Below are 25,915 nucleotides of genomic sequence, written 5' to 3' on the forward strand. Positions count from 1 at the left end.
CGTCAGGGGAGAAAGCTTTCCTGAAGCTGAGTGGTGGATCTGTACCTCGGCGCCCTGACCAGCCTAGACAATTCCTCCAGTTGACCGAAACAGGTGAAAACTCATTTCTCCCAGGAGGAGTTCTTTGAATCTGAGACTGACTAGTCGTGGGACACCGACAAGGAGCAAGATTAGTTTTTGGAGGAGAGGTCTTATGGCATACCCTCAGATCCCTCTCCTCCACAAGAGAGAAGGAAGTCCCCTCCTGAGAATTTCTTTCACCACTTTTGTCCAAAGAATGGCGGCTGCTATCCCCTTTAAGCTGGAGACTGAGGAGGTGCCTAGGACAGAGATGTTGACCATTCTGGACTATGACTCCCACCCAAGAGAGGTGGTCACCGTTTGCCTCCACTCCATTCTTAAGAGGCACAGATGAATAATTGGGAAATGTCCCTAAGAAGGTGGATTCGATGTATCACATCCAAAAGGCTCCCGGATTCGAGACGAGCTAGTTTCCCACCACTCCATGGTGGTCAAATTCGCTCTCATGAGAGCCAGAAGCTCCAGGATTTGTACCTCAGTTCCCCTGGGCAGGGAGGCTAGGACTCTGGATTCTTTTGAGAGAAAGGTGTTTCGGGCCTTGATTCTGATCTCCCGCATCCAGGCCTACCAGCTCTACATGGGCCTGTACTTGAAGCCCATGGTGCGAAGTGTGCTAGATTTTGTAGACACTCTCCCACCAGATCAGGTTGCAGAGCTTCGCCAGCTGGCTGCACAGTAGAAGGAGTGCAGGGCATACTTAGCCAGGGTCACGTTTGATACTTTTGACATTGTGTCCATACTTTCAGCCTTAGGTGTCAGGATGCATAAGCTGTCATTGCTGTACATCTTGGACCTCAAACCAGTGGTTCATGAGAGTTTGGCAGATGTTCCGTGCCAAAGAGAGAACCTTTCTGGGGACAAGGTGGAGGAGGTTGCGGACCTGAAATACTCTGGCACCATCGAGTCCCTCTCTTGACAGCCTCCTTCTTCAGCCATCTCCTCTCGGAGGTTTTCGGCTGGACCTTGAAGGGAGCGCCTACTACTGTCATGGGTGGGACAAGTAAGAGTGAACCTACACCTAACAGGCCTAGCAGCAGCACACAACGAAGCTCCAGCCGGCTCCCAGTCAAAGCAGGAGAAAAGCTTTTGACTGGCTCCAAGAGAGCATAGCCGCCATCAAGTAGCCGTTCTGGATGACTTGTCGGTATGGGGGAAGCTGAATTTTTTTCTAAGAAAGGTGGGCCCTTGTAACCTCCAACCAGTGGGTTCTTCAAATTGTTGGCCACAGTTATGCACTCCACTGGCAAAAATGTCCTCCAAATAGCACACCAAGAACATCATCTCAGCTCTCCACCCTTCTAAAGGCCACTGCGGTCGAGGCCGTTCCACCAGGGTCAACAGAGGGAAGGGATTCTGTTCTAGGTACTTCCTTGCGTCCAAGAAAATAGGGGGATCTTGTCCCATCCTAGACCTCAGGGGCCTGAACAAGTTATCTGGTCAAGGAAAGTTTAGGATGGTTTCTCTAGGCACCCTTCTCCCATGATTCAGTAGAATGATTGGTTGTTCTCTCTGGAGTTAAAGAATGCTTATGCCCACATTCAGATACATCCCAGTCACAGGAATTTTCTCAGATTTCACACAGCACCTCCAGTACCACACACTTCCCTTTGGCCTACATCAGCTCCCAGGATTTTCACCAAATTTCTAGTGATAATCGCAGTGTCACTATGTAGGCTGGGGGTGCATGTTTCCATACTTGGGTGATTAGCTGGGCAAGAGCGCATGAAAGGAGGGTGCTTTCGAGTCCATGCTAGAGCTACTAGGGTTTGTGGTCAACTACCCAAAGTTGTATCTACAACAGAAAATGGAATTCATCGGAGCCCTGCTAGACATAGTACAAGCTTGGGCCTACCCAGGGCTTAATTTGTAGATAAAAAGGACGTGGAATTGGGGGAGGGGCCAGAAGTGAACTTACTAAAACACACATAATACTTCATGTGTGGATAAAAAGGAAGCTGGTATGTACAAATGCTTGGAAAATTCATATATTTAATTTTAAAAATGTTAAAGAATATCACCTACAATAGTACAAATTTGCAACATTATCAACAAAATCTTGGACTGATCAGTGTTTTTCTCAGCATTTACACATTTGATGCCATAGTGTTCTCATATTTTTGGCAGCCAGGTAGCATGAAAGAATAGCTGGGTGACGGTGGAGGAATGCTTAAATTTCCGAAGACCTTTGGTCTGATACAGAATAGCAAGTCTTATTAGTTAAATGTAAACATGCTCAGTATCAACAAACTCCCTCCCGTATCCCCCAGCCCCCAACAAGAGATAGGACTTTTCTCCTTGGAAGTCACCATACAACAAATATTCTGGTTCTCATGTCATTTGTGCATCAGCAAAATAAAATGAAATACAAAACCTGAAAAAAATTCCAACTCAACATGTATGTAACAAACTTGACATACAACAGTACCATTAATTCCTAAGATTCAAACAGCAAGAGCCCTACTTATGAATAGGCAACACTACAAATATTACACCGAGCTGTAGCACACCAATATACCTACTACTGGTCAAACAGAACAAGTGGGATTTCTATAGATCTTTACACAAACTAAACATGCAAACAGCATATTGCACCTCGGTCACAGGCAGACACAGCCACAAAGGAGCCAGATTTGTGGATTCAGTAGATGCTGATCACCCCCAAGTATTGAGCAAGATCCTTCATTATGTTCAGGGAAGGATTATTTCTATTATGTCTGGCATCCCCAATCATTTTGAAATGTTGGCACCTATGCACAGACAGACCCTCACCAAATACAAATCAAAAATATGAAATAGAAATATGAAAACAAAATTGAACTGGTAACCCCAAGAAGTCAAAACTCAGCATACAACACTGGAAATATCAAATATGTTCATTTACTTTTGAACTGAACACAATATAAAGATAACCACCATGCATATTGCCTAAAATTATCAGTATGATATTACAAAAACCAGAATTCCCATCCACTAGACAACAAAAACTGTGAACCACAAAGGGCCTAGCACATTAGGCCCTTGTGCTGGGAGAAGTCAAAATACTAATGATAAGGAAGGCAAATATGGACTTTGAAAAAAAGATTGCGTTGGAGGCAAAAACACATACTAAAATATTTTTTAGGTATATTAAAAGCAAGAAGCCAGCAAAAGAATCGGTAGGACCGCTAGATGACTGAGGGGTAAAAGGGGCAATCAGGAAAGACAAAGCCATAGCAGATAGATTAAATGAATTCTTTGCTTCACCGAGATAGATTTGGGAGAGATACCAGTGCCAGAAATGGTATTCAAAGCTGACAAGTCAGAGAAACTGAATGAAATCTCTATAAACCTAGAGGATGTAATAGCTGAATTTGACAAATTGAAGAGTAGCAAATCTCCTGGACCAGATGGTATTCATCCCAGAGTACTGATAGAATTGAAAAATGAACTTGCGGAACTATTGTTAGTAATATGTAATTTATCTTTAAAATCAGGCATGGTACCGGAAGGTTGGAGGGTGGCCAATGTGACGCCGATTTTTAAAAAAGGTTCCAGTGGAGATCCGGGAAATTACAGATGTCGGTGCCGGGCAAAATGGTAGAGACTATTATAAAGAACAAAATTAAAGAACTTATTCAAAAGTATGGATTAATGAGACAAAGCCAACATGGATTTAGTCAAGGGAAATATTGCCTTACCAATCTATTACATTTTTTTGAAGGGGTGAACAAACATGTGGATAAAGGTGAGCTGGTCGATATTGTGTATCTGGATTTTCAAAAGGCGTTTGACAAAGTACCTCATAAAAGCGTCTCCAGAGGAAATTGGAGAATCATGGGATAGTTGGTAGTGTCGTATTGTGGATTAAAAACTGCTTAAAAGATTGAAAAGAGAGAGTAGGATTATATGGTCAGTGTTCTCAATGGAGAAGGGTAGATAGTGGGGTTCCCCAGGGGTCTGTGCTGGGACCGCTGCTTTTTAACCTTTTTATAAATGATCTAGAGATGGGAGTAACTAGTGAGGTAATTAAATTTGCTGACAACACAAAGTTATTCAAAGTTGTTAAATTGCAAGAGGATTGTGAAAAATTACAAGAGGACCTTACAAGACTGGGCATCTAAATGCCAGGTGACATTTAATGTGAGCAAGTGCAAAGTGATACATTTGGGAAAGAGGAGCCCGAATCCTAGCTACGTAATGCAAGGTTCCATGTTAGGAATCACCAACCAGGAAAGGGATCTAGGCGTCATCATTGATGATACGCTGAAACCCTCTGCTCAGTGTGTGGCAGTGGCCAAAAAAGCAAATAGAATGTTAGGTATTATTAGGAAAGGAATGGAAAACAAAGATGAGGAAGTTATAATGCCTTTGTATCGCTCCATGGTGTGACCATACCTGAAATAGTGTTCAATTCTGGTCACTGCATCTTCAAAAAGATATATTGAAATTAGAAAAGGTACAGAGAAGGGTGACGAAATGATAAAGGGGATAGGATGACTTGCCCATGAGGAAAGGCTAAAGAAGCCAGGGCTGTTCAACTTGGAGAAAAGACGACTGAGGGAAGATATGATAGAGGTCTATAAAATAATGAGTGGAGTGGAACGGGTAGACGTGAATCACTAAACAAGTGTAAACAACTCTTTCCAAAAATACTAGGGGGCACACAATAAAGCTACAAAGTAGTAAATTTAAAAGAAATCGGAGAAACTTTTTCTTTTCTCAACGTGTAATTAAACTCTGGAATTCGTTGCCAGAGAATGTAGTAAAAGCAGTTAGCTTTGCAGGGTTTAAAAAAAGGTTTGGATGGCTTCCTAAAGGAAAAGACCATAGACCATTATTAAAATGGACTTGGGGAAAATCCACTGCTCATGAATAAGCAGCATAAAATGTATTGTACTTTTTTAGGATCTTGCCAGGTACTTGTGACTAACTGGATGCTGGTCTGTCCCAGTATTGCAATACTTATGTAAATAATTATTTTAGAGGACCCCAGACACCTTTATCACTTAGATATTCACTCCACTGTATTGAGGGTTTAGCATGGGTGAATCCGTTTTTTAATCTTTCCATCGGGTCCCTGTTTCACTTCTAAATATCCAGTGCAAGATGCACAACTTTGTGAATAGTGGTGTTCTATAATCAAAGTATATAAATAATGTAATCTAAATAGTTGAAATCATGAAAGTCACTCAATTTAGACTGAAATAATTACTTATCCTAATGAAATGTCAATTGCTGCAGTGCCAACTTGCAATAACAAAGTTCTCATACATATTCCAAAATCCAGCGCCAGACTTCTCTTCCTGCTGTAAAATGTCCATCAACACTGCACCTCAAAACTAAATGCCCAACTTCGCAGGTTTCGTTGAAGAAACTTTACAGGGACTTAGCACCATTTTGAGAGTCGCACACTTTAGACTGTATCTGTTTATTTGGAGAATTACCCCAGCCCCTAATGAAGCCATCTCTACCACACATATTTTTGCATGGACCCCTGTGTATAGAATAAGTAAGGGTCTCCTGTCTATTTGTCATTGTTCACTCTCCCCTTTTCTTCCTCACCACCTCCACTATATCTGGCTCCAATAGTAATCTTTTCCTTTCAGCTTTCTTCCTGCCTTTCTGTCCAGATTTCATTCACTCTCATCATCCAGTCTCCAATTTTCCTTTTTCTACCGAGTCTACCTACAACTTTCCATCTTGTTCCCTCACCTTGGCTTTCCCGTTCCCCAGTTTACTACTCCCCTTGCGGCATCACCCATGTCTGTCTCTCTCTCTCTCACCCTGGCATGTAGAATTGCCCTGGTGTCTCTCACCCTGGCATGTAGCATTGCTCCCTCTCCCCTCTCTTCTTCCCACACCATCCAGCATTACCCCATTTCTCTCTCCCTCCATGCAACATTGTCTGTCTCCTCTCCATTCAGTATCACCTATCTCTCATCCAGTATTGCCCCGCGTCCTGTTTGTCTCTCCCCTCCTATTCAGTATTACTCTTCTCAGTGCTGTTCTCCAGCCTCTCCCCTCCATGCTGCTTCTTCAGCCCTCCCTCCTCCCATCTCTGATGCTGCTTCTAACTCCCCCCCCCCCCCCCACAATACTGCTTTTCCAATCTTCCCCTCCTCCCTTGATGCTGCTTCCCTGCTTCTCCATCCCCATCCCCCTCACCCTTAATTCTATTTTTCTAACCTTCCCCTCTGGCTGACGTCAATTCTCCAAACCTCCGTTTGATGCTGCTTTTCTAGGTCTTCATGCCCCTTACCCCCTCCCCCCCCCCTTCCAACCCTCAAGAGCCAGCTGCCTGCAGCAGAGAGGGAGTTTCAGGAACTTCTGCAGCACCAGAGAGAAGCAGATCAGGCACTGCAGGAGCACAAGTTGGGGAGAAAATCTCCCCATGTGGTCCCGCGCTGAGGCACCGTTTTCTTTGTGGTCCTGCGCTGAGGAGCAAGTTGGGGAGAAAATCTCCCATGTGCAGTCCCATGCTGCAGCACAGTCTGGCTCTGGGGAACAAGTTAGGGAGAAATCTCCTAGGCAGGCCGGTACTGCAACAGAAGTTGGGGAGATAAAAAGCCTCCCAGCCCGTCCAGTGTTGATGCACCTCGGGAGCTCCACTCATAGACTGCAGCAGGTTCCAGGGTAAGAAGAAATGCTGCGTGGCAAGCACAAGGCAATCAACAGGTAGTCGGAAGTTGAACATCATATAGCTTCTGGCCACCAGTTGATTCAAAGCCCAGGAAAAGATGTGTATGGTAACTAGCTTAGAGGGAACCGGGGGGGGGGGGGGGGGGGGGAGCAAAACCATGGGCGTTAACGTCACTTTCTTGGTCTAAAAAATAGTGGAATGTTGTTTTACCCTGTTCTGGCACAAATTAAGCCCTGGACCTACCTCCTGCAGGCACAGGAGGATGGTCCAGTAACCATCACCACTCAGGTCCACAGCAGCCAGCAGGTCACACAGTTCAGCAAATGTTAAGGCCGTTGAGCCACATGACTTTGACAGTTCATGGGATGCCCATGGTGTGCCTCCATTTCAGGGAAGCCCAGTGGACTCTATCTTCCCTGTCGTCTCAGGCCATGAGGAATCTAGCAGATATCATCCATATCACTCCCAATTTGGCTTACTTGCTTCTCAGGTGGACCAGTCACTGTAATTTGACCCTAGAACTACATTCCAAATTCTTCCTCCTCAGAAGTTTGTAACCACGGATGCCTCCAACCAGGGCTAGGGGGCCCATGTAGATGGGCTTCACACTCACAGGATTTGGTCTGCCCAGGAATCTTCACTACATATCAGCTTCCTGAAGCTCTAGGCAATTTGGAACATACTAAAGCCTTTCAGAGATTGGCTGATGAACCAAATTATCCTGATTCAAATAGACAACCAGGTTGCCATATATTATGTGAACAAGAAGGGTGGGGGGTTACAAGATCCTACCCCTTGTGTCAGGAAGCCGTTGGAATATGGACGTGGGCCACCAGTTACAGCATGGTGCTTCGGGCCACGCAGGGTCATACAACCACACGAGTGGTCTCTCAGCATGAACATTGCCCGCAAGATCTCCCGAGAGCGGGGCCCCTCCTCAGTTGATTTTTTTGCCACTTATCTCAGCAACAAGGTCCCTCAATAGTGCTCTAGACTCAGATCGCACAGACAACTAGCAGTAGATGCCTTTCTTCTTTATTGAGGAATGAATTTTCTGTATGCTTATTCTCCCATTTCTCTGATAGGGAAGACTGTGCTGAAACTCAAGGAAGACAAGGGGTCCATAATCCTCATTGCGCCATTCTGGCCAAGGCAGGTGTGGTTCCCTCTTCTAGAGTTATCCTCCAAAGAACCATGGAGATTGAAGTGTTTACTGACCCTCATGACTTAGAACGAGGGGTTACTTCTGCATCTCAGCCTTCAGCTCTCATGGCCTTGATGTTGGGAGTATAGAATTTGCCTCTCTGAACCTGCTGGAGTGTGTCTCCAAGGTCTTGCTGGCTTCCAGGAAAATTTCCAGAGGTTTGCCGTCTGATGTGAGAGCAAGGACCTAGATCTTCTCGCTTGCTTTACACAAAAATTGCTTGAGTACCTCCTGCATCTCTCAGAGTCTGGTTTGAAAACTAACTCTGTAAGGGTTCACCTCAGTGCGATCCATGCTTTTTATCACCGTGTGGTGGGTAAACCCATCTCTGGACAGCCTCTAATTGTTTGCTTCATGCAAGATTTGCTGTTGACAAAGCCTCCATCCTACCTCCATGCCATCCTCATCCAGCTTATGAGGACTTCTTTTGAGCCGCTTGATTCCTGTCATCTGAAGTACCTGACCTGGTTCAGCTTGCAGAGTCAATGAGCTACTTGCCCTAATAGCGGATCCACCTTACACAAAGTTTCATTATAACAGAGTAGTTCTCTGCACTCACCCTAAGTTCCTTCCTAAGGTAGTGTCAGAGTGCCATCTTAACCAGTCAATTATTCTGTCCTATTTCCCTAAACCGCATGCCTCCCTGGCAAAAGTGCACTTCATACTTTGGCCTGCAAGCAATCCTTAGCCTTCTATCTGAAGATGATTAAAACCCATAGACAATTCACCCAGTTTTTTTTTTCTTTTTATCCAAACAGGATGGGGTAGTCATCGACAAACACACTTTGTCCAGCTGGCTGGCAGACTGCATCTCTTTTGCTTATGCTCAAGCTGGGCTGACTCTGGAGGGTCATGTCATGGCTCACAGTGTCTTAATTATGGCTGCTTCAGTAGCCCATCTGAGGTCAGCCTTTATCGAAGAGATATGCAAAGCTGCAACATGGTCTTCAGTCCACACATTCACATCTCGCTACTGCCTTGATCAAAATATCCAACGCGAGAGCCGGTTTGATCATACAGTGTTGCTGAATCTGTTTGGTGTCTAGAATCCAACTCCACCCTCTTAGGCCTTTTGTTTCAGCTGCAGGCTGCAACTTCACAACCAGTTTTTGTTTTCAGGTTGATTGGTTGTTCTAGGCCTTGCCGCTGCAAGTCCCTATTGTTCTAGCATTGTTTTCAGTGAGCCTGGTAGCTAGGGATTCCCAGTTGTGAGATGATTTGGCCTGCTTGTCCTTGGAGAAAGTGAAGTTACTTACTTGTAGCAGGTGTTCTCCAAGGACAGTAGGCAGTCATTCTCACACACCCTCCTCCTCCCCTTGGAGTTGTCTTTTCCAGCTATATCGTTAGACTGCTGGTCCCACGCTTGCTCGTCGGACAGGAAAGCACCCGCGCATGTGTGGTGGGATACTGTCCAAGGCCTCTTAAAGATACCAGAGCACTGGGCAGTATCCACACCAGGCTCAGTCAGATGACATCACCCAATTGTGAGAATGATTAACCTGCTGTCTTAGGAGAATACCTGCTACAGGTAAGTAACTTTGCTTTAGGAGGCTTTTGGCAGCATCACACTGTGCATGCACGAATACCTTCCCACTCGACATTGGCTTGCAGGACCATCCATCTCTTGTTTTCCATGGAGCAGGGAGGCCAAGTTTGTTGCTGTCTCCTCAGTGTGTCAAACTTTTTTTTTTTTTTCATTTTAGTGGTTTTCCGTGCAGGATTCTTTTGAGTTTTTCACATATATTTCCTTCCCTTACCCTTTTTATATATTCTGGGACTGGTCAATATTGGATCTGAACCGAGGAGGCACGTGGATTTGGCCTCCTCTTTGTTGACACCAAGAGATCCTCGTGCCAAGCGTTGAACAAAAGCTAAGAAGCATTGATTTTGGTCCCCCTTGAGGCACGGTGCCAGGAAGTTGTAAGGCATCAGTATCACTGGCATCCAAGAAGTATTTGTGCCAACAGGACCACTGCCCCCTATGTTGTGCTGTCAACGCTGCAGATTTCATACAGCCGAGACTCCAATTCTGATTCTGCACCAATAGATTTTCAGGGTGTCTCCGGCTTAGCCTTTACCAGTGCCTGCTCTAAATGAACGTATTCGGGCCATGTTGAAAGAGGAGCTTGTAAGCTTGCTGCAGTTGCAGGGTGCTCAGGCATCGAGGGCACTTGCGCCAGCCATAGCACCGCTCCAGCCTGAATTAGTGGCTCACTACCTGCCTGTTCAGAGGTCATCAACACCTATGTCTAGTCGGACATCAGGGCCAGCACTGACCGAAACACTGACGCTCTCGACGTCAGAGGAGGAAGCTGCTCCAGAGTCTCAGAGCAGACCCATATCTTGGCACCCAGTATCGAGGCCCAGACATTAGTCCAGCAGAACGAGGCAGGCACAGACCCAGACCTCTCACAAGGAGTATTTTGCTGAGGATGAAACAGACCATTCATGGGAGTCTGAAGGGGAACCTGAGTACTTCTTAAAGGAGAGGTCCTTATTCTCATGACTGGGTTGACGTCCACGGCAGCCCCCACCAACCGGAACAAAACTTCGTGGGTGGTCCCGCACGCAGGGCACGCCCACCGCGCATGCGCGGCCGTCTTCCCGCCCGTGCGCAACTGTTCCCGCTCAGTTTTTTTCTATTCCGCGCTGGAGTCTCTCTGTCAGCCCCGGAAACCGAGTTTTTTTTCTCTTACGAACGCGTTTGCATACTTCTTTCTTTCCTTTTCTTTGTGTAACAAAAAAAAAAAGTTTGAGTCCCCTCGTCATCTTTAGCCGCGGGGGCGCCTTGTGGCCGCGCGGTCGTTTCTTTTTCGGGTGTGCTTTTCACCGCCACCATCGACGACTTTGACTTCGCCGACGCGATTTTTCCATCGATGTCCTCGAAGGTCCCGAGCGGATTCAAGAAGTGTGGTCGGTGCGGCTGGCAGATCTCACAAACCGATACCCACGCTTGGTGCCTCGGGCCGGAGCATAATACCAAGACGTGCACCTTGTGTCTTGGCTTGCGGAAGCGGACACAGGTGGCGAGGCAAGTTCTTCGGGACCGTCTTTTTGGAACTTGCGCCGGCCCCTCGACGTCGACGGCATCGGTGTCGACAGCCGGATCTTCGGTACCGGTACCGATGTCAGCGAAATCGGCACCGACCCCAGGAGTACAGGTACCGTTGGCCCGCTGGCCTGCCGGCGACGGTGGGGGTGAGCGGCTGCGCGGGCAATCGGCCCCGGCCACTCCCTCTACCCAGGGCCATCGGGACCGAACCCTGTCAGACCCGATCCCTCGAGGCCGGGGGGGCTCTACCTCCTCTTCGTCTCTACTGCCGAGCGCCGATGACGGGCACCGAAAGAAAACCAAGAACCTACACCGGCCCCCCTGCCTTTCCCGACAGCGGGCCTTGACGAGTGCCTCCGAGCCATCCTTCCGGGGATTCTGGAAGGGCTGATGCGCCAGGCTCTGCCGACACCGGGGGTGCTTGCGCCCCCGGCGCCGTTGATGGAGGAGCCGGTGTGCTCTAGCCTGATGCCGCGGCCTGCGACGCCGACGCCGCTTGTGGCACCGGTGTCGACCGCCACACAGGTGGAGTCGACGTCGATGGAAGGAGCTTCATCCCCACCGGCACGGGAGTCCACCGCTCGACGCCATCACCGGGGCCATGGTTCCTCGCAGACGGGCCCGGTTGAGGTCTGAGCTGCAAGAGCTCATGTCCGACACCGAGGAAGAGGCCTCGTGGGGGGAGGAGGAGGAGCCCAGATATTTCTCCTCAGAGGAGTCTGTGGGCCTTCCCTCCGACCCCACTCCTTCACCGGAGAGGAAGCTCTCGCCCCCTGAGAGCCTCTCCTTTTCCTCCTTCGTCAGGGATATGTCCATTTGCATTCCCTTTCCCATGGTCTCTGTGGATGAGCTGAGGGCTGAGATGCTCGAGGTCCTCGACTATCCATCACCACCTAGAGAGTCTTCCACGGTGCCGTTGCACAATGTCCTCAAAGAGACACTGCTTCGGAACTGGCTGAAGCCGTTATCTAACCCCACCATCCCCAAGAAAGTGGAGTCCCAATACAGGATCCACTCTGACCCAGAGTTGATGCGGCCCCAATTGCCTCATGACTCGGCGGTCCTGGACTCTGCTCTCAAGAGAGCACGGAGTTCGAGGGATACCGCCTCGGCGCCCCCGGGGCGGGAGTCTCGCACTCTGGACTCGTTTGGGAGGAAGGCCTACCAATCTTCCATGCTCGTGACCCACATCCAGTCATACCAGCTCTACACGAGCATTCACATGCGAAACAATGTGAGGCAACTGGCGGACCTGGTCGACAAGCTCCCTCTGGAGCAGTCCAAGCCTTTTCAGGAGGTGGTCAGGCAGCTGAAGGCGTGCAGAAAGTTCCTGTCCAGGAGTATCTATGACACCTGTGATGTGGCATCTCGAGCTGCGGCCCAAGGTATAGTGATGCGCAGACTCTCGTGGCTGCGTGCCTCTGACCTGGACAACCGCACCCAGCAACGACTGGCGGATGTCCCTTGCCGGGGGGATAACATTTTCGGCGAGAAGATCGAGCAGTTGGTGGACCAACTACACCAGCGGGAAACCGCTCTCAACAAGCTCTCCCACCGGGCGCCTTCAGCATCCACCTCTGCAGGTGGATGTTTTTCCCGGGCCCGGCAGGCTGCACCCTACGCCTACAACAAGCGTAGGTACACCCAGCCGGCCCGAAGGCCTCCTCAGGCACAGGGACAGTCCCAGCGCGCTCGTTCCCGTCAACAGCGTGTGCCTAAGCAGCCCCCTGCGCCTCCACAGCAAAAGCCGGGGACGGGCTTTTGACTGGATCCATGGGAACATAGCCGCCATCAAAGTGTCCGTACCGGATGACCTGCCGGTCGGAGGGAGGTTGAAAGTTTTTCACCAAAGGTGGCCTCTGATAACCTCCGACCAGTGGGTTCTCCAAATAGTGCGGTGCGGATACACCCTGAATTTGGCCTCCTGTCCACCAAATTGCCCACCAGGAGCCCAATCCTTCAGCTCCCATCACAAACAGGTACTTGCAGAGGAACTCTCCGCCCTTCTCAGCGCCAGTGCGGTCAAGCCCGTGCCACCCGGGCAGGAAGGGCAGGGATTCTATTCCAGGTACTTCCTTGTGGAAAAGAAAACAGGGGGGATGCGCGCCCCATCCTAGACCTGAGAGGCCTGAACAAATACCTGGTCAAAGAGAAGTTCAGGATGCTTTCCTTGGGCACCCTTCTACCAATGATTCAGAAAGACGATTGGCTATGTTCCCTGGATTTAAAGGACGCTTACACCCACATCCCGATACTGCCAGCTCACAGACAGTATCTCAGATTCCGTCTGGGGACACGGCACTTTCAGTATTGTGTGCTGCCCTTTGGGCTCGCCTCTGCACCACGGGTGTTCACGAAGTGTCTCGTGGTGGTTGCGGCGTATCTACACAAGCTGGGAGTGCATGTGTTCCCGTATCTCGACGATTGGCTGGTCAAGAACACCTCAGAGGTAGGAGCTCTTCGGTCCATGCAGTGCACTATTCACCTTCTGGAGCTGCTGGGGTTTGTGATAAATTACCCAAAGTCCCATTTCCAGCCAGTCCAATCTCTGGAATTCATAGGAGCTCTGCTGAATTCACAGACGGCTCAGGCCTTTCTTCCCGAAGCAAGGGCGCAGAATCTCCTGTCCCTCGCTTCCCAGACCAGAGCGTCTCAGCAGGTCATAGCTTGGCAGATGTTGAGACTCCTGGGTCATATGGCCTCCACGGTTCATGTGACTCCCATGGCTCGCCTTCACATGGGACCTGCTCAATGGACCCTAGCTTCCCAGTGGTGTCAAGCTACTGGGAATCTAGAAGATGTCATCCGCCTGTCCCTCAGTTGCCGCAATTCGCGCGCTGGTGGACCATTTGGACCAATTTGACTCTGGGACGTCCATTTCAAATTCCGCAGCCCACGAAAGTGCTGACGACAGATGCATCTCGCCTGGGGTGGGGAGCTCATGTCGATGGACTCCACACCCAGGGTCTGTGGTCCCTCCAGGAACAAGATTTTCAGATCAACCTCCTGGAGCTCCAAGCAGTCTGGAACGCGCTGAAGGCCTTCAGAGATCGGCTGTCCTACCAAATCATCCAAATTCGGACAGACAATCAGGTTGCAATGTATTACATCAACAAGCAGGGGGACACCGGATCTCGCCCCCTGTGTCAGGAAGCCGTCGGGATTTGGCATTGGGCTTGCCAGTTTGGCATGCTTCTCCAAGCCACATACCTGGCAGGCGTAAACAACAGTCTGGACGACAGACTGAGCAGAGTCATGCAACCGCACGAGTGGTCGCTCCATTCCAGAGTGGTACGCAAGATCTTCCGAGAGTGGGGCACTCCCTCGGTGGACCTTTTCACCTCTCAGACCAATCACAAGCTGCCTCTGTTCTGTTCCAGACTACAGGCACACGGCAGACTGGCGTCGGACGCCTTTCTCCTCCATTGGGGGACCGGCCTCCTGTATGCTTATCCTCCCATACCTTTGGTGGGGAAGACCTTACTGAAGCTCAAGCAAGACCACGGCACCATGATTCTGATAGCGCCTTTTTGGCCCCGTCAGATCTGGTTCCCTCTACTTCTGGAGTTGTCCTCCGAAGAACCGTGGAGATTGGAGTGTTTTCCGACTCTCATTTCGCAGAACGACGGAGCGCTTCTGCACCCCAACCTTCAGTCTCTGGCTCTCACGGCCTGGATGTTGAGGGCGTAGACTTTGCTTCGTTGGGTCTGTCTGAGGGTGTCTCCTGCGTCTTGCTTGCCTCTAGAAAGGATTCCACTAAAAAGAGTTACTTTTTTAAGTGGAGGAGGTTTGTCGTTTGGTGTGAGAGCAAGGCCCTAGAACCTCGCTCTTGTCCTGCACAGAACCTGCTTGAATACCTTCTGCACTTATCAGAGTCTGGCCTCAAGACCAACTCAGTAAGGAATCACCTTAGTGCGATTAGTGCTTACCATCATCGTGTAGAGGGTAAATCCATCTCTGGAGAGCCTTTAGTCGTTCAATTCATGAGAGGCTTGCTTTTGTCAAGGCCCCCTGTCAAGCCTCCTGCAGTGTCATGGGATCTCAACGTCGTCCTCACCCAGCTGATGAAACCTCCTTTTGAGCCACTGAATTCATACCATCTGAAGTACTTGACCTGGAAGGTCATTTTCTTGGTGGCAGTTACTTCAGCTCGTAGAGTCAGTGAGCTGCAAGCCCTGGTAGCTCATGCTCCTTATACCAAATTTCATCATAACAGAGTAGTACTCCGCACTCACCCTAAGTTCCTGCCAAAGGTGGTGTCGGAGTTCCATCTTAACCAGTCAGTTGTCTTGCCAACATTCTTTCCCAGACCGCATACCCGCCCTGCTGAACGTCAGTTGCACACATTGGACTGCAAGCGAGCGTTGGCCTTCTATCTGGAGTGGACACAGCCCCACAGACAGTCCGCCCAATTGTTTATTTCTTTCGACACCAATAGGAAGGGGGTCGCTGTCGGGAATCGCACCATCTCCAATTGGCTAGCAGATTGCATTTCCTTTACTTACGCCCAGGCTGGGCTGACTCTTGAGGGTCATGTCACGGCTCATAGTGTTAGAGCCATGGCAGCGTCAGTGGCCCACTTGAAGTCAGCCGCTATTGAAGAGATTTGCAAGGCTGCGACGTGGTCATCTGTCCACACATTCACATCACATTACTTCCTCCAGCAGGATACCCAACGCGACAGTCGGTTCGGGCAGTCAGTGCTGCAGAATCTGTTTGGGGTTTGAATCCAACTCCACCCTCCAGGACCCGATTTTATTCTGTTCAGGCTGCACTCTCAGTTAGTTGTTCTTCGTAGGTCAATTTCTGTTATGCCCTCGCCGTTGCGAGGTTAAATTGACCTGGGTTCTTGTTTTGAGTGAGCCTGAGAGCTAGGGATACCTCAGTCGTGAGAACAAGCAGCCTGCTTCTCCTCGGAGAAAGCGAATGATACATACCTGTAGCAGGTGTTCTCCGAAGACAGCAGGCTGATTGTTCTCACCTACCCTCCCTCCTCCCTTTTGGAGTTGTGTTTTACTCATTCCTTTGCTTGTCATTCAACTGAGCGGGAACGGTCGCGCATGGGCGGGAAGACGGCCGCGCATGCGCGGTGGGCGTGCCCTGCGTGCGGGACCGCCCGCGAAGTTTTGTTCCCTTTGGTGGGGGCTGCCGTGGACGTTAACCCAGTCGTGAGAACAATCAGCCTGCTGTCCTCGGAGAACACCTGCTACAGGTATGTATCATTCGCTATCCCGCCCCACCACATGAAGAGGATGTCTCCAGCTTAAGAGCTCTCCTTCACTGGTTTTGTTTGGGAAATGACAGAGGCCATTCCATTTAAGTTGGAGATGGAGGACGTTTCCAGGGCAACCTTGTTAACCATTCTGGATTATGACTTCCCACCTAGAGACACTGTGATGGTACCCCTTCCCGGTGTTCTCAGGGATGCACGGATGAAGAATGCGCAGACTCTCATAGCTTCCAACGTAGAACCTGTGGCTCAGGAGAGGCTAGCAGACATTCTGTGCAGAGTAGATAACCTTTTGGGGGACAACGTGGAAGAAGTTGCTGACTTCATTAAGAAGCATACTGACACCATTAAGTCCCTATCTCAGCTACCTGCTTCTGTGTCCTCCACTTCTTAGAGGTTTTCTGGGCCTAAAAAAGGATCAAAGGCATATGTTTCTATTCCAGGTACTTCCTCGTGCCAAAAAGGACTGGGGGGGGGGGGGGGGGGGAGAGGATTTCATCCAATACTAGACCTAAGGGACCTGAATAACGACTGGCTATGCTCGCTGTACATAAAGGATGCTTACATCCATGTCTTGATACTTTCAGGCTACAGGAAGAATCTCAGATTCCAAGTAAGGAAACACCTCTACCAGAACTGCGTCCTGCTGTTTGGCCTCTGCTCCCAGAGTGTTCACAGAATGCCTAACCATAGTTGCAGCATCGCTACACAGACTGGAAGTTCATGTGTTTCCCCACCTGGATGACTGGCTGATCAAGAGCACATCGAAGGAAGGTGCTCAAGAATCAATGCAGAGAACTATTTGGGTGCTGGAGCTACTAGGGTTTGTCATCACCTGCATCCAGTCCAACAACTGGGAGTACAATGTAGACACAGTGTAAGATTGAGCCTACCTCCCTCAGGATGGTGGATGAGCTCATAGCCATCAACACTCAGGTTTGCAGCAGGCAACAGGTCACTGCTCGGCAGATATTGAGGTTGCTTGGCCACATGGCCTCCACAGTGCATGCCACTCCAATGGCATGCCTTCATTGGAGAGGTTCCCAATGGACCCTAGCTTCCCAGTGGTGTCAGGGTATGGGGAACTTACGGGATGACATCACAGTAACCCAAGAGCTGTAAAACTCTCTCTCTGGTGGACAATTCAATCCAGTTTGATCGTGGGACTACCATTTCAAATTTCTCCTCAAAAGATACTGACCACGGATGCATCCACTCTAGGGTGAGAAGCCCATGTAGATGGACTTCACACCCAGCCTCCTGGACCTTCAGCAATCTGGAATGCTCTAAAGGCTTTCAGAGATCAGCTACAGAACCAAGTGTGCTAATCCAGAAAGTCAATCAGGTTGCCCTGTATTGTGTCAATAAGAAGAGGGGTACTGGATCCTACCCCTTGTGTCAGGAAGCAGTCAGGATGTGGCAGTGGGCTACCAGCCATGGGATGGTACTCAGAGCCACAAACATGGCAGGCAGAGGCAACAGACTGAGCAGAGTGATGAAACCACACAACTAGTCCCTCAATATGGGCATAGCCCACAAAATCTTCAAAGAGTGAGGCACTCCCTCAGTGGATCTTTTTGCCACTCATCTCAACAAGGTCCCTCGGTTCTGCCCCAGACTCAGGTCACACAGCGGTCTAGCGCCAGATGCCTTCCTCTTCCATTGGGTGGAGGGTCTTCTGTAATGCATATTCTCCTACCCTTCTGATAGGGAAGACTTTGCTGAAACTCATGCAGGACTGGGGAACCATGATCCTCATCATGCCCTACTAACTGAGACAGATATGATTTCCTCTTCTTCTGGAGTTGTCCTTCAAAGAACCCTGAAGGTTGGACTGTTTTCTGATCCTCGTCATGCAGAATGAGGGGTTGCTTCTGCATCCCAACCTTCAGTCCCTGGCCCTCATGGCCTGGACGTTGAGAGCATAAAATTTGTATCCCTTCTACTACTTGAGGGTGTCTCCAGAATCCTACTGGCTTCCAGAAAAGATTCCAAAAAGTTGTATTACACTTTTACGTGGAGGAAGTTTGCCTTCTGGTGTGAGGTCAAGGCCCTAGATCTTCTGACTTGTCCTACACAAAAACTGCTTGAATACGTCCTGCACCTCTCTGAGAAGGCTTGAAGACCAACTCTGTAGGGGTTCACATCAGTCCAATTAGTGCTTACCATCATTGTGCGGAAGGTAAGCCCATCTCTGTTCAGCCTCTAGTTATTCGATTCATGAGAATTTTGTTATTGACAAAGCCTTATACCATACCTCTGACTGTGTCATGGGATCGCAATGTCATCATCACCTTGAAAGCTCCTTTTGAGCCACTAGGCTCCTGTCATCTGAAATACCTGACCTGGAAGGTCTTATTTTTGGTGGTGATCACTTCAGCTCACAGGGTCAGTGAGCTTCAGGCCCTAGTAGCCGATCCACCTTATACGAGATTTCCTCATAAGAGAGTAGTAGTTCTCCGCACTCATCTTAAGTTTCTTCCTAAGGTAGTGTCGGAGTTCCATCTTAACCAGTCAGTTGTCCTGCCAACATTCTTCCCAAAACCTCATGCCCATCCTGGCAAAAGCGCACTTCATACCTTAGACTGCAGGCGAGCTTTGGCCTTCTATCTGGAGCAGACTAAGGCCCATAGACAGTCCACCCAGTTTTTTGTTTCTTTTGACCCAAACAGGATGGGATCAGCTATTCGCAAACACATCTTATCCAGTTAGCTGCTGATTGAATTTATTTTACTTATGCCCAAGCAGGACTGACTTTGGAGGGCCATGTCACAACTGACAATGACAGAGCCATGGCTGTGTCGGCAGCCCACTTGAGATCAGTCTCCATTGAAGAGATTTGCAAAGCTGCCATATGGTCTTTAGTCCACATATTCACATTGCATTACTGCCTTGAGCAGCATACCCAACGCAGTGGTCAGACAGTTTTACAAAATGTAGTATCTAGAATTCAACTCCACCCTCCTGTCCAATTTTTATTCAATTCCAGGCTGCACCTCCACAACAGTCTGTATTATGTTAAGGTTGTTTGGTTTCTGGTTGGTCTTGCCATTGCAAGACCTTATTGTCCTGTTTTTGTTATTTTCAGTGAACCTGGTAATTAGGGATTACCAGATGTAAGATACTGCCCTGCTTGTCCTCAGAGAAAGCAGTTACTCACCTGTAGCAGCTGTTCTCCAAGGACAGCAGGACATGTATTCTTACATGCCCTCCCTCCTCCCCTGGGAGTTGTATTCCTTTAACTATGTCATTGTACTGTTGGTCCTAGGAGCCAATGTCGGGCAGGAAAGCATTCATGCATGCGCAGTGTGAAGCTGCCAATAGCCTCTTAAAGAGATATTAGGCTGTGCAGCATTCTGCAGTAGGCTTTCTTGGATGATGTCACCCAGATGTAAGAATACATGTCCTGATGTCCTTAACACCTGCTACAGGTGAGTAATTTTGCTATATGAAACAGTGATTCCGGAATTTTCTCTTACAGCTGGATCCCCTCAGTCAGCCTGTTCTTCAGCAAAAGCCCAACTTAAATGCAGTGACCACACTGGAGAAAGTAATTGAAATCCAGAGTAAGTGAGTGCATGGAATAAGCTGCATAGTGTCGGTATCTGAGGGGTTGTCAGTAGGTGAATTTAACTAATAGTAACCTCAGCTCTGTTGCAATGATTGATTGGGTGATTTTGGTGCTCTTACTATCGGCTACTGCCCGCAGGAGACACCATACAGAATGAAGTAAAGTGCGGGGTTTATGGGGAACTCACAGCTACTTCTGTTGCAGGTCCTTCCCCACCTTCTGGAAGCTCACTGTGATAGGTGCCAGCAGTCCTCTAATGCATTCTGATGTCTATAGGTAAACACTGGAGCTCAGTGAAGCGCTTTGCTTCCGTGATCGGCAGCTCCTTGCTGGAAGTCCAGAAGGGAGAGGTAGAAGAGGCAGAAACAGTCAGCGCCATGGCATTGCTATCGGTGGATGCAGAGCAGGGAAGCACAACCTGCACTCCCAGGTAATCTTACATAGCACTTAGAGACAGTCACAGCCCAGTATTTCATTCCAGAATCCCATTTGTTCCTCAGCTCTGCTCTAGGCCACCTATCCTTCTGTTTCTCATTGGGTGAGGAGAGAAAGAATGGAGATTGCTCAGTATATCCTGTGTATTCTCTTTGCTTTTCTAGTGGTTTATACATATATGGGGGGCAGTACAGGTGTTTCATACAGCCATCGTTCCATGCAGTTAGAACTGTCAAGTCTTCTGTTATCCAAACGTCATTGTACAGTAAAAATCAGAATATGGATAGTTTGAACCTCTCTCTTTTTTTTTTCTTCTTTTGGCCCAGTAATTTCCTCTTTCTTCTTTAGGATTCTAGTTAATTTATTCTCTGTAGATAAGCAGACAAATGCAGGCATGCTTGCTGGTGTCATCTGACGAATCCAGGATGCCCAGAGCCGTCCTTCAGCTGGGTCTTTCTTTTTACTGATTTGGTACAGGGATTCCCAGAAACAGCCCTCCTCTCTCACCTCAGAGAAGACTTTTGTGTTTATTTGAATGTAATAAATTGCCTTTCTTTTGAGAAAACCAAGGCGGTGTATTAGTTAATGTAAACCAGAAATTGGGAAAGGAATTCCATCAATTGATTAGACAGAGGAATACAAAAAAGGAGCCAAAAGTCAGTGCTGCTATCCCCAATCTCACTTAGTGCCCTCATACGTGTCTGAGAAGAAATAAGTTTTCAAAGCATATTTGAATTTTACATACAAGGACTCAACCTGGAGAGGAATGGGGAGCAAAGCAAAGGTCCCAGGAATAAAAAAGCAGAATGCCTGGCAGGCTGAAGATGAACAGACATTAAAAAGGCGGGGTGGGGGGGGGGGGAATATGATGAGGAAGAAGGCTTATTGATTAAATTGAGATAGAGGGCTGCCAACATAGAAAGGAAAGGGAATAGGACTTGATATACAACCTTTCTGTGGTTTTTGCAATTACATTCAAAGCGGTTTACATAGTATATATGGGTACTTATTTGTACCTGGGGCAATGGAGGGTTAAGTGACTTGCCTAGAGTCACAAAGACCTGCAGTTGGAATCAAACCCAGTTCCCCAGGATCACAGTTCGCTGCACTAAACACTAGGTTACTCCTCCACTCTGAAAGGAATTGTGAGTAAAGCAGGATAGAGGGCTACCAACATAGACAGGGAAGGAGAGTTTATAAGGGGGCACTAGGGAGAACTATGATCCATCCTATTTAGCTTTCAGAAAGGTTAGAGAGAAAGGAAAGGGCTTGAGAGCAGCTGTGAATTTAGGATAGGAGGATTCCAAATGGAGGTGGAGAGGGAGAGAGGTCCAAAGTTTGGGGCCTTCGTAACTGAGGGCGGAGGCTTGAGTTATATCAAGGTGGATGACGGAGGGGGGTAGGAGTGCAAGTTGGCCTGTGTTGGTAGAGCGGAGGGTTCTGGGAAGAATGAGTAGTCGGTTGATGTAGTCGGGGGCAGAATGGAGGCATCCCTTAAAGAGAAGGGTTAGAATTTAAAATTTAATACGGATTGAAGGAGTGGGGTAACGTGGCCGAATGGTTTCAAGTTACATAGTAGTCATACGGTGATGAATTGAATAAGCGTAGAGTGGTATACCAACATACAGAGAATTACAGTAGTCAAGGTAAGGAATCACGAGGCTAAGAAGAAGGGAGTGCAGGAAGAGGAAGGAATGGGCTTGACTGCACAAATGCGGTGAAGGGAGAAGAAGGATGCTTAGAGAACAGAATCAATTTGAAGTTTGAAAGTAAGGTGATTATCAAAAATTATGCCGAGGATTTTGATAGATTCCCTGAAGGGGAGAGAGCGGTCATCAATAAGAGAAGGTGTTGGGAAAGTGAATTGCTTCACATTTGGTAGTGTTGAGGCAAAGGTTGAGTTCAGAAAGGTCCAATGGGTCGGTAGTGAGGCGATATAGTATCTGAAAGTTGTCAGCATAACAGAATGGTATGCAACTGTTGGATTGGATGATGGGTGAGCAAAGAAGATATTGAAAAAGATGGAGGCTAAGATTTTATTTTATTTTGTTACATTTGTACCTCGTGCTTTCCCACTCATGGCAGGCTCAATGTGGCTTACATGGGGCAATGGAGGGTTAAGTGACTTGCCTAGAGTCACAAGTTGCTGCCTGTGCCTGAAGTGGGAATCGAACTCAGTTCCTCAGGACCAAAGTCCACCACCCTAACCACTAGGCCACTCCTCCACTTGAGCCTGTGGGACCCCTGAGTGCAGCTGAGAGGTAGTGAAACAAGACTGACAGTGAATCAGAGCAGAAGTAATTGAATTAGAGTGGTAAAGCCTCAAAGTGGCAGATGTTTGCAGGACAGACAGGTGAGCCTGGTCATCATGAAAGCAACAAATGGATCGAAACTGGCATAGTGCCCAAAAGTATCATTAAACAACCCATGCCACCTGGGAGTCAAAAGATAGAGAAGAGTCAATGACAATCCCCAGATTGCAAAAACAATCAACTAATGAGGTAGCAATTGTTTTCCTGCCAAACAGCGATTACAATTGAAAGTACAGCAGCAGTATTTTTCTCCTCTCTGTTCCCACAGCTTCAGTGGCTCTTCACAATAATGGCATTGCTGATTAAAAAAAATAAAATAGTAATATATATATATATATATTATTTATTTATTTATTACACATCCATTCACAGGTGCCAACATTTCAAAATGATTGGGGGTTCCAAACGAATTACCCCTCCCTGGACACAGTACTCAGGACCCACTGACACCCACAGAGTTGACTCATATGTGCAGCTCCATCTACCCTGCCAGGCTCAACTTTGGCTAAAATCAGTGGCTTCTGCCAAATTATTGGGAGCAGCTTCTCTTGCAATACTGGCAATTTTCTCAAAGAGCTCTACCCCCACACCGCTATTCTTCTGCTTCCAAAATGGTTTCCAAGTCTCTTTGGCATCTTCAGGGAAGAAAAAAAAGAACAGCTGAAACATAACTCCTCAGAAGGCTGCCCTGCCTTTGGCAGATTGTGGAGGAGACACCTATTCGGAGGAAAAGATTCAGAAGGGAAAGTTTTTTTTGCAGCAATTGTTCTCACTCTGAGGTAAAGAAACAGGCTAGTGCCCCTCAGCTTGATGTTTCTACTGGCAGGACCACCGGGGGGGGAGGCAAAATTCCCCAGAGCTGTATCTTTTCCCCCGAATAAGTGTCTCCTCCACAATCTGCCAAAGGCAGGGGGCCCGGCGCTTGCAATCTTCTTCCTGCCTGCTTCCGGGTCTGCCTTTCCTGCTCCTGTGTGTCAGGACCTATATGATTGTATTAACGCAATAACCCTGGTTATCACGTTAGTGCAACAACAGATCGAGGGAGGAGCAGTCAGACACAGGAAGGTAAGCGGGCGGGTGGGGGAAGTGGCCCAAATGTGGGGGGTGGCATGAGTGGGAGGGGCATGGAGGCGCAGGTGGGGGGGAGGCAGACCTGCCCTGGGCTGTCCGTGTCTCTCTGCGGCCCTGCCTACTGGCATATCTCCTAAATGGACAAGGACTGATAGCTCAGGCTCCACAATGCCTATCCTGACAAATAAGACTTCTGTTCTTCCCCTAATGAAACAGTCTCAGTGCTGCAGAAATCAGCAAACCACCTTTGTAAGTCCATACTATTATCAGTATTTTCAGCAGTTCTACCCAAGAAGAAGATATCAACCTTAACAGAGAGTTCCTACTCAGTGAGATGCAACTCAAAATTGCCCACAGCACCAGTGTCCAAGGGAACATAAGCAGCAATTATCTACGACAGCTTCTGCTTCAGCATTAAAGCCAACTTTTTGACTACATGCCTGTGGGAAGCAGAATTCAGTTCTTCTTCTTCTGTAGTTATTGGTTGCAAAGCTCTGAAGATCGATGGGTTCTTAACATAGTGTAACATGGATACAGACTAAATTTCTACACAAACCTATCCAGTTCAGGACCCTCAAAATCCAATAGTCTTCCTTCTCGCCACTACATCATTTTAGAGAAAGAAAGAACAGCTCTTCTACACAACAATGTAGTCAAGGAAGTTCCTGTTCATCTTCAAGGCCAGGGATTTTACTCCAGATTTTTCTTCATCTCCCCCACCCTCAAAATTGGGGATGTTTGAGACGATTTTAGACTTATGCGGCCTCAATCTGTTTTGAAGAAAGAGAACTTTAAGATGAACTCATTGGCTACTATTCTTCCCTTTCTAGACAGGAAAAATTGGCTTGCCTCTCTAGATCTGAAGAATGCCTATGACTATATCCCTATTCATCCTGATCATTGGCAGTTTCTCTATTTTTACTTTTCTAAAATGCAAATGTCTTCCCTTTGGACTCTCATCGGCACCAGTTTTCACAAGGTTTCTGTCTATTGTTGCACATTTCCACAGGAGTGGAACTGTGTTTTTCCTCACCTAGATGACTAGTTCATTTCTGATCCATCAAAGATATAAGTCCATCTGTGTCTGCAACAAACAATCTTTCTCTGGAGATGAGCAGTTGAGGTGCAGGCATGCTTGACGGTGATGGCTCCTGTGTGTTGGTGCTCTCCTGTAGCTTAAATTAAGGCTTTTGGCTTACTGGGCATGTGTGGGAGTTCCCAAGCTCCGATGTGCTCCTCCCTTCTCAGTTTTGTTTTTTCTTTTGCCGTATCTTGGTCAGATACAGCTCTCTTTCTCTCTCTCCCAATGCACCAAAAAAAGACCAAAACCAGCAAATGAACGGGACTGCCTCAACACAAACTTTTTGTTTTCTCATCAATGAGTAGAAGTCCAATCTCACACCAGCGTAATCCATGCTCTTCTTAGGAGCTCAGTTAGACTCTACAAGCAAAGGCATTTTTGACAACAGATACTGTGTCCACCATTGTATATCTCAGTTCACTCTAAGCCAGGCATCTGCTCACCATATATTGAGACTATTGAGGCATATGTCAGCTATGATACATTCCCTGCCTTTAGCCATACTACCTAGAGACCATTCCAATGGCATCTCACAAGACATTGGGATCAGCACCTTCAGGCCCGCAGCAAGAGAATTCTTGTAATGCCATCCATTCCTCTTATCACGTCAGTGGTGGACTGACAGAGCCAATTTCACCAGAACTCTCATTACAGATGTATTTACACACAGATGGAGAACTCATCTTTGTCATTTAACTACTCAGATGTTATGGAACTGTCAAGAATGTCTCTGCACATCAGTTTGTTCGATCTCAGAGCAATTTTCAGTGCTCTAAGAGCTTTCAAACTGTGAATCAAAGCTCAAGTCGTTTTAATCAGACATGACTAGTAGTAACATTCTAAGTAAACGAACAAGAAGGAATAAATATGGCCTCTTGCACAATCCCTCCGCACCATGTTATGGGTATTTACCTGAAAGAGAAAAAAGAGTGGGAATGACCAATACGATGCTTGTTTTTCTGTTTTTATAGGCATTTATCTTCCAGGACAAGAAAATCAAGTAACAGACTCCCCCAGTCAACAACTCAATACTCACAAATGATCGCTTGATGTGACTAACAGTTGTTCATCATCTGTTCCAACAAGGGGGTTATCTATCCACAGATCTCTTCATGTGTAAAAAATGCAAAATGTTGTCTTTTCTGTTTCATTTGTCCAAGCCCTCAAAGCTATCTCATGATGCTTTGCAGTTCCATGAAATACAGGACTACTATATGCTTTACCATTTCTCCTAATTCAGAGTACTCCAGAAAATATGC

The 25,915-nt window shown here is 47.7% G+C and overlaps 1 protein-coding gene across 5 annotated transcripts in view; it reads left to right on the forward strand.

The window, feature by feature from the left end:
* The window catches only part of LOC115482020 (histone deacetylase 5-like), a 148,241-nt gene that overhangs the window by 119,308 nt on the left and 3,018 nt on the right, over positions 1-25,915 (forward strand). For all 5 annotated transcript variants that reach the window (XM_030221557.1, XM_030221561.1, XM_030221558.1 and 2 more), the window contains 2 exons: positions 19,668-19,752; positions 20,034-20,187. In XM_030221557.1, the coding sequence (XP_030077417.1) occupies positions 19,668-19,752; positions 20,034-20,187 (239 nt within the window). The remainder of the gene's footprint in view (positions 1-19,667; positions 19,753-20,033; positions 20,188-25,915) is intronic.

Source organism: Microcaecilia unicolor, chromosome 12, assembly GCF_901765095.1.
Source record: "Microcaecilia unicolor chromosome 12, aMicUni1.1, whole genome shotgun sequence".
Classification (NCBI taxonomy): Eukaryota; Metazoa; Chordata; class Amphibia; order Gymnophiona; family Siphonopidae; genus Microcaecilia; species Microcaecilia unicolor.